This window comes from Coregonus clupeaformis, unplaced genomic scaffold, assembly GCF_020615455.1.
Source record: "Coregonus clupeaformis isolate EN_2021a unplaced genomic scaffold, ASM2061545v1 scaf0562, whole genome shotgun sequence".
NCBI classification, from domain to species: Eukaryota; Metazoa; Chordata; class Actinopteri; order Salmoniformes; family Salmonidae; genus Coregonus; species Coregonus clupeaformis.
Genome location: NW_025534017.1, coordinates 58,476 through 71,373, shown reverse-complemented (window position 1 = coordinate 71,373; position 12,898 = coordinate 58,476). Strand labels below are relative to the sequence as shown.

The 12,898-nt window shown below is 43.0% G+C and overlaps 1 protein-coding gene across 1 annotated transcript in view; it reads left to right on the top strand.

The window, feature by feature from the left end:
* Positions 1 to 12,898, top strand: part of LOC121556192 (cGMP-inhibited 3',5'-cyclic phosphodiesterase B-like) — an 88,458-nt gene that overhangs the window by 60,892 nt on the left and 14,668 nt on the right. The window contains exons 2-3 of the mRNA XM_045215947.1: positions 10,027 to 10,077; positions 12,043 to 12,291. Coding sequence (XP_045071882.1) covers positions 10,027 to 10,077; positions 12,043 to 12,291 — 300 coding nt within the window. The remainder of the gene's footprint in view (positions 1 to 10,026; positions 10,078 to 12,042; positions 12,292 to 12,898) is intronic.

Sequence of the window (12,898 nt, the reverse complement as noted above, 5' to 3'; positions counted from 1 at the left end):
TATAGGATAAATTAGTCAGGATGATATCTATGAGGGTGCCCATGTTAACGGATTTAGGGTTGTACCTGGTAGGTTCCTTGATAATTTGTGTGAGATTGAGGGCATCTAGTTTAGATTGTAGGACGGCCAGGGTGTTAAACATATCCCAGTTTAGATCACCAAGCAATACGAACTCTGAGGATAGATGGGGGGCAATCAATTCACAAATGGTGTCCAGGGTACAGCTGGGGGCTGAGGGGGGTCTGTAGCAAGCGGCAACAGTGAGAGACTTATTTCTGGAAAGGTGGATTTTTAGAAGTAGAAGTTCAAACTGTTTGGGCACAGACCTGGATAGTAGGATAGAGCTCTGCAGGCTATCTCTACAGTAGATTGCAACTCTGCCCCCTTTGGCAGTTCTATCTAGACGGAAAATGTTGTAGTTGGGAATGGACATTTCTGAATCTTTGGTGGCCTTCCTAAGCCAGGATTCAGACACTGATAGAACATCAGGGTTGGCTGAGTGTGCTAACGGAGTGAATAACTCAAATTTGGGGAGGAGGCTTCTGATGTTAACATGCAAGAAGCCAAGGCTTTTGCAGTTACAGAAGTCAACAAATGATAGCGACTGGGGAGTAGGAGTGATAATGGGGGCTACAGGGCCTGGGTTAACCTCTACATCACCAGAGGAACAGAGGAGGAAAAGAATAAGGATACGGCTAAAGGCTTTAAGAACTGGTCTTCTAGTGCGTTGGGTACAGAGAATAAAAGGGGAAGATTTCCGGGCGTTGTAGAATAGATTCAGGGCATTATGTACAGACAAGGATATGGAAGGATATGAGTACAGTGGAGGTAAACCTAAGCGTTGGGTAACGATGAAAGAGAGAGCATCACTGGAGGCACCGATTTGAGCCAGTCTCTGCGTGTGTGGGGGGTGGGACAAAGGAGCTATCTGAGGCAGGTTGAGCGGGACTGGGGGCTCTACAGTGAAAAAGTACAGTAAGAACTAACCGAAACAGCAATAGACAAGGCATATTGACATGGGAGAGAGGCATAAAGCAATCACAGGTGTTATTCGAGAGAGCAAGACAACAGCTGGTAATGGTGTTGAAAGTTTGAGCTGAGGCTAAACAGATAAACAGGATGGGGTACCGTATAAAGGAACAGTCCAGCAGGCATCAGCTGTGTAGCTGAGTGATCATAAGGTCCAGTGAACAGCAATAGGTGAGTCCGGGAGCAGTTCAGTGGCTGCTACGGCACAGGCGAACAGGAGGCACGGCTGTTGATTGCGTGTGCTAGCGGGTCGGGGCTAGCAGATGGATCTTCGTGGTCGTCGCAATGGGAAGCCTGTTGAAACCACATCAGACGATTACGTCGGCAGACCAGTCGTGATGGATCGGCGGGGCTCCGTGTCAACACTAGGAGGTCCCGTCCGGTTGACAGAGAGGTAGATAGCCGGGAGATGGGCCTGGCTCGAGGCTAGCTCAAGGCTAACTGGGACTTGCTTCGGGACAGTGGTGATTAGCCAACAACAACAACAACAGCCATTCGGTTGCAGCTAGCTAGTTGCGATGATCCGGTGTTAAGGTCCAGTGATTCAGTGATTCCGGCAGAAAATCCGATAAACTCTGGCTCGATAGCGACTGCTATGTGCAGACTGGCCGATAATTGTCCAGGCTAGAGCTGGCTGGTAGGTAGTGCAGGCCATGGACAATGGTGAAGACCGCTAACGGTGTCTAATAGCAAGTAGCTAGTTAGCTGGCTAGTTTCAGTCGGAGGTTCTACATGAGAAGATATAAAGAAATAATAGAATCCGTTCCACATTGGGTGAGGCGACCTAAGCTCATAGTAATCCTAATACTTTGCCAGAACTGCCGCCCGTTTGGTAAGAAGTAATGCATGTATTTATGTCTTCGTCGTCTCTGTTGGACCCAGGCCTTCGTGGGAAGGGTCGATTGGGCCTTCTCTTTTCGGATGGCCTTTTAGATGTAAGGCTCAGATGTTAGGCTCAGATTGTCCACAAGAGGTCACAATGTCCTTCTTCTTAGTCGTCTGTTTACTTTCACTCGTTCTGGAAGTGGTCTTCTGAGGACGGCTAATCAGCCGTGTCGATGATCCCCTGTGGGGTGATGAGAGCAGTGTAGTAGACGAAGGTTTGAAGAGAGTAACGGGATGGTCCCACTTAAATTCAGTACTTAGAACAGCTACTCAGCCGTAACATTGATTGTTAGTGGAGGCAACTTTGTCGTCGTTACCTCGTGTTGATTTTCAGGGTCGGGACCACAATGGACAAAAGCTGCAGCTTGCGGTCCGTCTAGTCTGATCTGATAATTCTTATCTCAGTCTTTTATGCACTCTGGTAAAGAGGGACGTTTCCGTCATACTGACACGCTCTCTGAGCTCCCTCGGGTGTGGCTACGAGGCAAAAGTATTATTATCACTATGATTTTGTTAGAAAGCTAAAATCACATTCCTATCTTCACGGAAACATTGTCTTCCTCCTTGATATAAATGATGTAAACCTAATATACACAGTGTAAAAGCTCTTCAAGTCACAATGTTTTTGTTATAACACCTTTATACAATTTTTAATGACGTCACAAAATAGACATTAATTTTCCATATTCCATTTCTCATCATTCCCAACATTTAGATGTTGAAATATATTGTCCCAATGTTCATTGTTGGATGTTGAAGTTTTTGGGCAGCAAAAGTCTCTGACACAAAGGACATTCCTTTCACCATACTAGAGGCCGGAGAGAGTCATGACACCTACAGTTGAAGTCGGAAGTTTACATACACTTAGGTTAGTCATTAAAACTCGTTTTTCAACCACTCCACACATTTCTTGTTAGCAAACTATAGTTTTGGCAAGTCGGTTAGGACATCTACTTTGTGCATGACACAAGTAATTTTTCCAACAATTGTTTACAGACAGATTATTTAACTTATAATTCACTGCATCACAATTCCAGTGGATCAGAAGTTTACATACACTAAGTTGACTGTGCCTTTAAACAGCTTGGAAAATTCCAGAAAATGATGTCATGGCTTTAGAAGCTTCTGATAGGCTAATTGACATAATTTGAGTCAATTGGACGTGTACCTGTGGATGTATTTCAAGGCCTACTTTCAAACTCAGTGCCTCTTTGCTTGACATCATGGGAAAATGAAAAGAAATCTGCCAAGACCTCAGAAAAATAGCAATTTCCAAACGTCCGAATGTACCACGTTCATCTGTACAAACAATAGTACGCAAGTATAAACACCATGGGACCACTCAGCCGTCATACCGCACAGGAAGGAGACGCGTTCTGTCTCCTAGAGATGAACGTACTTTGATGCGAAAAGTGCAAATCAATCCCAGAACAACAGCAAAGGACCTTGTGAAGATGCTGGAGGAAACAGGTACAAAAGTATCTATATCCACAGTCCTATATCGACATAACCTGAAAGGCCGCTCAGCAAGGAAGAAGCCACTGCTCCAAAACCGCCATAAAAAAGCCAGACTACGGTTTTTAACTACACATGGGGACAAAGATCTTACTTTTTGGAGAAATGTCCTCTGGTCTGATGAAACAAAAATAGAACTGTTTGGCCGTAATGACCATCGTTATGTTTGGAGGAAAAAGGTGGATGCTTGCAAGCCGAAGATCACAATCCCAACCGTGAAGCACGGGGGTGGCAGCATCATGCTGTGGGGGTGCTTTGCTGCAGGAGTGACTGTTGCACTTCATAAAATAGATGGCATCATGAGGAAGGAAAATTATGTGGATATATTGAAGCAACATCTCAAGACATCAGTCAGGAAGTTAAAGCTTGGTCGCAAATGGGTCTTCCAAATGGACAATGCATACTTCCAAAGTTGTGGCAAAATGGCTTAAGGACAACAAAGTCAAGGTATTGGAGTGGCCATCACAAAGCCCTGACCTCAATCCTATTGAACATTTGTGGGCAGAACTGAAAAAGCGTGTGCGAGCAAGGAGGCCTACAAACCTGACTCAGTTACACTAGTTCTTTCAGGAGGAATGGGCCAGAATTCACCCAACTTATTGTGGGAAGCTTGTGGAAGGCTACCCAAAACTTTTGACCCAAGTTAAACAATTTAAAGGCAATGCTACCAAATACTAATTGAGTGTATGTAAACTTCTGACCCACTGGGAATGTGATGAAATAAATAAAAGCTGAAATAAATCATTCTCTCTACTATTATTCTGAGATTTCACATTCTTAAAATAAAGTGGTGATCCTAACTGACCTAAAACAGGGAATTTTTACTAGGATTAAATGTCAGGCATTGTGAAAAACTGAGTTTAAATGTATTTGGCTAAGGTGAATGTAAACTTCCGACTTCAATTGTATATTGTGACTCTATCAGCCCTATATTGTGACTATATTAGGCCCTATATTGTGACTATATTGTGACTATATCAGCCCTATATTGTGACTATATTGTGGCTATATTGGGCCCTATATTGTGACTATATTAGGCCCTATATCGTGACTATATTAGGCCCTATATTGTGACTATATTAGGCCCTATATTGGGACTATATTAGGCCCTTTATTGTGACTAGATTAGGCCCTATATTGTGACTATATTAGGCACTATATTGTGACTATATTAGGCCCTATATTGTGACTATATTAGGCCCTATATTGTGACTATATTAGGCCCTATATTGTGACTATATTAGGCCCTATATTGTGACTATATTAGGCCCTATATTGTGACTAAATTAGGCCCTTTATTGTGACTATATTAGGCCCTATATTGTGACTATATTAGGCCCTATATTGTGACTAAATTAGGCCCTATATTGTGACTAAATTAGGCCCTTTATTGTGACTAAATTAGGCCCTTTATTGTGACTATATCAGCCCTCTATTGTGACTATATTAGGCCCTATATTGTGACTATATTGTGACTATATCAGCCTTATATTGTGACTATATCAGGCCCTATATTGTAACTATATTGTGACTATAGTAGTAGGCTCCATTGTGACCTTCTCATACAGATAAGAATGTTCCAGTATGTTTACCTCCATTTTAATTTACAAGTAGAGTTGTGTTAAAATAGGAGAGGGTGTAGCATAGCTTGATTTACAATCCTCCATATTTGCATTGGTACTGTTGTACACATAGTATTGTACCATGTTACATAAACATGTGTGTGTGTGTCTATATGTGTAGCGTACTTGGATGTGTTCATCCTCATGACAATCCTCCTCTTTCTTGTTAAGAATAACACATGCTCTCTTTTGACCTAAAAACTGGTGAATCATCTGTAATAAGGCAGGTGTATGTGTGCGTGTTACGTTGTTGTTACACACCACAGTAGATAGCTAACAGGCCTGTGTATTGTGGCCATTCAACTCTGCTGTTGACCCACCTTCCTCTGTCTCTGGAACTGTATTACATTCACAGTAAAGTCATGTGTGAACAGAGCTTGGCATGTTTTGTGTGAGACTACATGTTGAGGTGAAGAGAAACATAGAGTGTACAGAGAGATACGAACAGGCCGTACGTGTGTGTGTACGTATGTGTGTACGTGTGTGTGTGTGCTCACAGAGGTGTGAACAAAGCGTCAGAGGGACACACGTATCTGAGGAACACGCTACCTAGCTCCAGTCTGACAGCCAGGCCAGCAGCACGTCTCGACTGCGTCATCCACTCCACTCCATGGCATCCTTTCTCTCTCTATCTCTCTCTCACTCCCTCCACTCCATGGCAGCCTCTCTCTCTCCCTCCATCTCTGTCACTCCCTCCCTCCCTCTCTCTCGTTTCTCTCTCGTCTCTCGTCACCCTCTCCCTCCCTCCGACCCATCTCTCTCTCTCTCCTCCCTCCCACCTATCTCTCTGTAAACAAGCAGACGTCCAACAGATCTTTCCTCCGGCCCTCTCCCACCATCCCGTTGCCATGGCGTTTGGAGCATTGTTTGCTGGCCTCTGTTGAGTTGCCATGGCAGTGCTTATTTGCTGTACTAAATGTTTGGCCGCGTTGTACAGATTCTGATGACAAACACGGAGCATCCCGCTCTGATCAATGAAACTGCCTCTGATTGGAGAGGAAGGAACGAGGCCTCTCACAGAAGCGCAGCACAGATACATTTGCCATCCAATCTAACCTATTTAATGGCCTTATATTCTTTGTGTCTGGTGTCTTTTGATGCAGATAAAATATGTTTTGGGGTGACATTCCCTTGACATAAATGCTTTGGTTTCTGTGTTCAATCAGAGGAGCTCTGGTTGCAATTCTTGGTGTCTGATACTCAATTATTATTTAGAACAACACTGGTATCACTCACACTCCCAGAGTGCATCACTCCTCATTACACCTGCTCTCACACTCTCTAGCAGTCTACTACTGAACACACAACCTAGACTAAGGATCCTGTGCAATCACAAAGGTATCCTTATTTGCTCCGTTAGTTAAAGCTAAAAAACAAATGTCTTTGAGGATTACATTTAGGATTCATGTGATTTATGTGAACGTTTACAATTATGTGAAACAAAAAGAGAACTGGATAATAAATGCTTTCTTGCATTGCATAAAGGATGTTGTTTTACCTTCCCTGCACTATGTTCGAGTGTATTGGTGATCAGTGAACTAACACTTAAGCATCAAAGATGCACCAAACATTTACAGTGTAATTATATGATATGTCAATGTTCTAATGTTCTCTCAGACAGTTGAGCTTAGTGCATACTGGTCTACTTCAATCTACATCATGACTAGACTTATACTGCCTGGGATTGTGCTTTCTGTCTATTTAGATGTGAGTTGCTGTGTGTTTTTGTGTTTAAGTTTGAGAGGTGGTCTGTGACTAGAGACTAGAGAGAGCAGAGGCCTTGAAGTGTGTCCATCCATCCACATGCCTCTAGCACACCCCCCTGTGGCCAGTAGAAAGACTACATGCTCTCTGAGTCTTGAGGGAATGAGTGTTTGCTCTCTGGGTTTAACATGGCGACTAACCCGTGTGTTCCTTCCTCTCTGTGAGGACATGTAGAGGCCTAATGATCTCCCTGTATGATGGTAGACTGCTCCCAAGACACACACGCTTCAGGACAGATGGTTCTACTCTGTCTAGACTATAGATCGTCCACAGATACTGTTGGGTGTTTGTTGCTGTTATTTTGTTGTTCCCAGAAGTGGTAGTTTGACCATTTAAACTCATTTATATGCAGTAGCCTATTTAATATGTTTTATTGAAGTGAAAATACTGTCCAAAAAGTAGACAAACTAGTTAATTAAATAATATCAACAAATGGTAGAAATGGTATCCGTAGCATTCATTTCTAGAGTTTGTACTGTAGGTCTAGGCCTATCTAAACAAATTCACATCAATTCAACACCTACGTCTAGTTGTTGCAATGTGTAGTAAGTAAACCTACGACCCAGTATGTGACAACTGAAGTTTAACACTAGTGGCATAGTAGCAGTTTGTCTGTGGTGTGAGACTGTTTGAGCTCCTGTTTGGTGACTTTTCTCTCAGACAGATAATGTGGAAATGCTGGTCATTGACGTAATTGGGGCTAGATAAAATCTGAGAGCACCACCATTGACGTTTCATTGTGGTCGGCTGGTCGCAGTGGTTTGCTTTTTGTGTTTTTTCTTTCTACAAAATGCATAAGTTAGAGACAGGAGCTCTCTATGTGTGTGTAGGCCTAAATAACACTCTACAGCAGTAGAAAGTCCACAGTGTGGTAATTCTTTTATGTAAGCTGTTTGACTTGATTCTATCATACCCCCATGGGTTTACTTTAGGATAACTACTAGAGGTGAATAAAGTAACAACACTTTCTCATTGACCTCTTTAATATGCTACAACAGTTACACTTTGTCTAATGCTGTAAAATAGACTGTTTCTCATTGACCTCTTTAATATTCTACAACAGTTACACTATGGCTAATGCTGTAAAATAGACAATGTTTCTCATTGACGTCTTTAATATTCTACAACATTTACAGTATGTTTAATGCTGTATAATAGACTGTTTCTCATTGACCTCTTTAATATTCTACAACAGTTACACTGTCTAATGCAGTAAAATAGACTATATATCTCATTGACCTCTTTAATATTCTACAACAGTTACACTATGTCTAATACTGTAAAATAGACTGTTTCTCATTGTGGACCTATTGTATTAGAAATGATGCATGTTGAAGCGCTTCACATGTTATGGTAAAACAACAATAGTTGGTTCTGATTAATTAATACCTGCATGTGTGTATATACAGTGAGGGAAAAAAGTATTTGATCCCCTGCTGATTTTGTACGTTTGCCCACTGACAAAAACATGATCAGTCTATAATTTTAATGGTAGGTTTATTTTGAACATTGAGAGACAGAATAACATCAACAAAATCCAGAAAAACGCATGTCAAAAATGTTATAAATTGATTTCCAGTTTAATGAGGGAAATAAGTATTTGACCCCTCTGCAAAACATGACTTAGTACTTGGTGACAAAACCCTTGTTGGCAATCACAGAGGTCAGATGTTTCTTGTAGTTGGCCACCAGGTTTGCACACATCTCAGGAGGGATTTTGTTCCACTCCTCTTTGCAGATCTTCTCCAAGTCATTAAGGTTTCGAGGCTGACGTTTGGCAACTCGAACATTCAGCTCCCTCCACAGATTTTCTATGGGATTAAGGTCTGGAGACTGGCTAGGCCACTCCAGGACCTTAATGTGCTTCTTCTTGAGCCACTCCTTTGTTGCCTTGGCCGTGTGTTTTGGGTCATTGTCATGCTGGAATACCCATCCACGACCCATTTTCAATGCCCTGGCTGAGGGAAGGAGGTTCTCACCCAAGATTTTACGGTACCCGTCCATCGTCCCTTTGATGCAGTGAAGTTGTCCTGTCCCCTTAGCAGAAAAACACCCCCAAAGCTTAAAATTTCCACCTCCATGTTTGACGGTGAGGATGGTGTTCTTGGGGTCATAGGCAGCATTCCTCCTCCTCCAAACACGGCGAGTTGAGTTGATGCCAAAGAGCTCCATTTTGGTCTCATCTGACCACAACACTTTCACCCAGTTCTCCTCTGACTCATTCAGATGTTCATTGGCAAACTTCAGACGGCCCTGTCTATGTGCTTTGTTGAGCAGGGGGACCTTGCGGGCGCTGCAGGATTTCAGTCCTTCACGGCGTAGTGTGTTACCAATTGTTTTCTTGGTGACTATGGTCCCAGCTGCTTTGAGATCATTGACAAGATCCTCCCGTGTAGTTCTGGGCTGATTCCTCACCGTTCTCATGATCATTGCAACTCCACAAGGTGAGATCTTGCATGGAGCCCCAGGCCGAGGGAGATTGACAGTTATTTTGTGTTTCTTCCATTTGCGAATAATCGCACCAACTGTTGTCACCTTCTCACCAAGCTGCTTGGCGATGGTCTTGTAGCCCATTCCAGCATTATGTAGGTCTACAATCTTGTCCCTGACATCCTTGGAGAGCTCTTTGGTTTTGGCCATGGTGGAGAGTTTGGAATCTGATTGATTGAAACGCCATGCTCTATCAACTGAGCTACATCCCTGCCGGCCATTCCCTCCCCTACCCTGGACGACGCTGGGCCAATTGTGCGCCGCCCATGAGTCTCCCGGTCGCGGCCGGCTGCGACAGAGCCTGGATTCGAACCAGGATCTCTAGTGGCACAGTTAGCACTGCGATGCAGTGCCTTAGACCACTGCGCCACTCAGGAATCTCAGCTCGTTACCTGTATAAAAGACACCTGGGAGCCAGAAATCTTTCTGATTGAGAGGGGGTCAAATACTTATTTCCCTCATTAAAATGCAAATCAATTTATAACATTTTTGACATGCGTTTTTCTGGATTTTTTTGTTGTTATTCTGTCTCTCACTGTTCAAATAAACCTACCATTAAAATGATAGACTGATAATTTCTTTGTCAGTGGGCAAACGTACAAAATCAGCAGGGGACCAAATACTTTTTTCCCTCACTGTATATATATATCTGTAATACACACACCTAGACCTACGTCCTAGCAAGGCTGCCTGACTGATGTGTGTGTTTTCCCTCTTTCAGATGATCCTATGGGACTGGGACCTGAAGCAGTGGTACAAGCCCCAGTATCAGGTCAGTGTGTTCACACACACACCCACACACACACACACACACACACACACACACACACACACACACACACACACACACACACACACACACACACACACACACACACACACACACACACACACACACACACACACACACACACACACACAAAGATAATATACTCATCTGGATACAGTATATCACTATTAGAGCACATGTGCAGTCTATCATTCACATCAGGTCTCCCGAGTGGCGCAGTGGTCTAAGGCACTGCATCGCACTGCATCGCAGTGCTAGCTGTGCCACTAGAGATCCTGGTTCGAATCCAGGCTCTGTCGTAGCCGGCCACGACCGGGAGACCCATGGGGCGGCGCACAATTGGCCCAGCGTCGTCCAGGGTAGGGGAGGGAATGGCCGGCAGGGATGTAGAGCATGGCGTTTGCAACGCCAGGGTTGTGGGTTCGATTCCCACGGGGGGCCAGTATGAAAAATAAAAAGATAATGTAAGTCGCTCTGGATAAGAGCGTCTGCTAAATGACTAAAATGTAAATGTAATATCAGGGTTGGGGATAATTTCCTATTTTACTTTCAATCCATGGAATGAGTTGGAATGACATGTATACAAACTAGACCATCAACCCTGATAGGGTAACAATAATTTGAATTCCCAGAGAGGGCATTGAATTGACAAAATGTAAGTAAAAGAGGATACTGAATAAAAATGGTATTAGTGTAGTTCTTTGAAATATTTAATCATATTTCAAAGAATTGAGGCTGTGGATTTATTTAACTAACTCCAACCTTTTTGGACATCAGATTATCTTGATAGATTTTGGAGTACCTCCACATAATCTATTTTCTAATCTAGTATACTGGCCTTGTGTTCCAATTTATTGTCAAATCACTGACACACGTTTTATACTAGGTCTACTTTAATATGCATCATAAAATGGAAGCATCTGTGTTTTTTGTAAGTGTGTGTGTGTGTGTGTGTGTGCATGCACGTGTTTGAGCTGTGTGTGTAGGCCTGCCTATGTATATGTGTGTGTGTGTGTGTGTATTTTGTGCCTTATGTGTGTGTTGTCATCCTGTTGGGGTCCACAGTGTTTTGCAGACATGCTGTACATGTAGATCAACAGGAAGCTGTGCTCCTCTGACTGAAGTCTGCCCCCACTCATCACTCACCACTCATTGTGGCCACAGAGCTGGGGCTTAAAAGGCAGCTTAGTTCTCCAAACCCTCTAGTCTTTTATATGGGGTCTATCAGCACAGCAACAGTCAGTAGGTTGAGCAGGATGAGAATTCGTGATCTTAAGAATAAGGATTTTCTTATGAACTTCTCAAATGTCTTCTTATGAACTTCTTAACTGTCTTAAGATGATTGTAGCAAGGCAACCCAGCTGTCTCTCTAGCGATGGCAATCATGTTAGCATATTTCTAACTGTTCTAAAATATGTTATTGGGTTTAAAACAATCAACACTGAAACTTTCAGATGAAGTTTGTGAGTCAATTAAACATGTTAAATAGCTTTCATTAGCATATTCTCTCACTTCCATGAGTTTAAGACAAGGGTTTAGCTATCTTGGAATTCCAAGAAGAAATCAAATAACTTTATTTTCAAGAATCTAATTTCTTCTTAATTTTTTGCTTAAGGAGAAACATAAGAAGTAACATGATAACATTTCCAAGAACCTTTTTGAGGAATAGCAACTTTGCTTAATTTTCTTCATAAGTCCATAGTTAAGGAAGAAATTGCAATTAAGAAGGAATTTCTTCTTAAGAAGGTTTTGTGAATCCAAGCCCAGGTGTTTTCTTGTGTTTGGTAATTTAAATCCAATCTGGGTTCATTAGAAACAGTGGAAAGGAATGAGGAAATGACACCAGGCTCTCTTCTTTAGTACAGTATATACTGTATGTTTGTGTTGTGCTCTGCTGAACGAGGCATCTCTCTGACATGTGTCCTGTTGTCTCCTCCGTGTCCCCAGGGAGCAGTAAGCGGTAACGGGGTGGACTTATCGGTCATCAACGAGGCCAGGAACATGGTGTCTGACCTGCTGATGGACTCGTCCCTGTCGCCCCACACTGTCTCTTCCCTGCGCAGCGTCAGCAGCCTCATGGGGACCTTCTCTGGCTCCTGTCGGCCCAGGGTCAACCCCTTCACCCCCTTCCCAGGTTTCTACTCCTGTACCGAGGTGGAGGACCCTGCAGAGAGGGGCGACAGGAAGCCCCTGAAGGTAGGCCCTCCAGCAGCCTTCTGAATGTGTTACTAGCAGGTCATAACTAACACACAGACAGAAGCCTGCTGAGACTAGCAGGCCAACACATTATCCACTAACACATTATCCACTAACACATTATCCACTTATACATGGTATCTTATCCACTTATACATGGTATCTTATCCACTTATACATGGTATCTTATCCACTTATACATGGTATCTTATCCTCATAATGAACGTTCCTCTTCTATATGTTCACCAGTGTTATGTAGACATGGTTTTTTTGTTTTTAGTTGAACCTGCTCTACTCTATGTAGCCTGGTAGTGTGCTGAATATAAACTCAGCAAAAAAAGAAACGTCCTCTCACTGTCAACTGCGTTTATTTTCAGCAAACTTAACATGTGTAAATATTTGTATGAACATAACAAGATTCAACAACTGAGACATAAACTGAACAAGTTCCACAGACATGTGATGTTACCCCACTCTTCCACCAAGGCACCTGCAAGTTCCCGTACATTTCTGGGTGGAATGGCCCTAGCCCTCACCCTCTGATCCAACAGGTCCCAGACGTGCTCAATGGGATTGAGATCCGGGCTCTTCGCTGGCAATGGCAGAG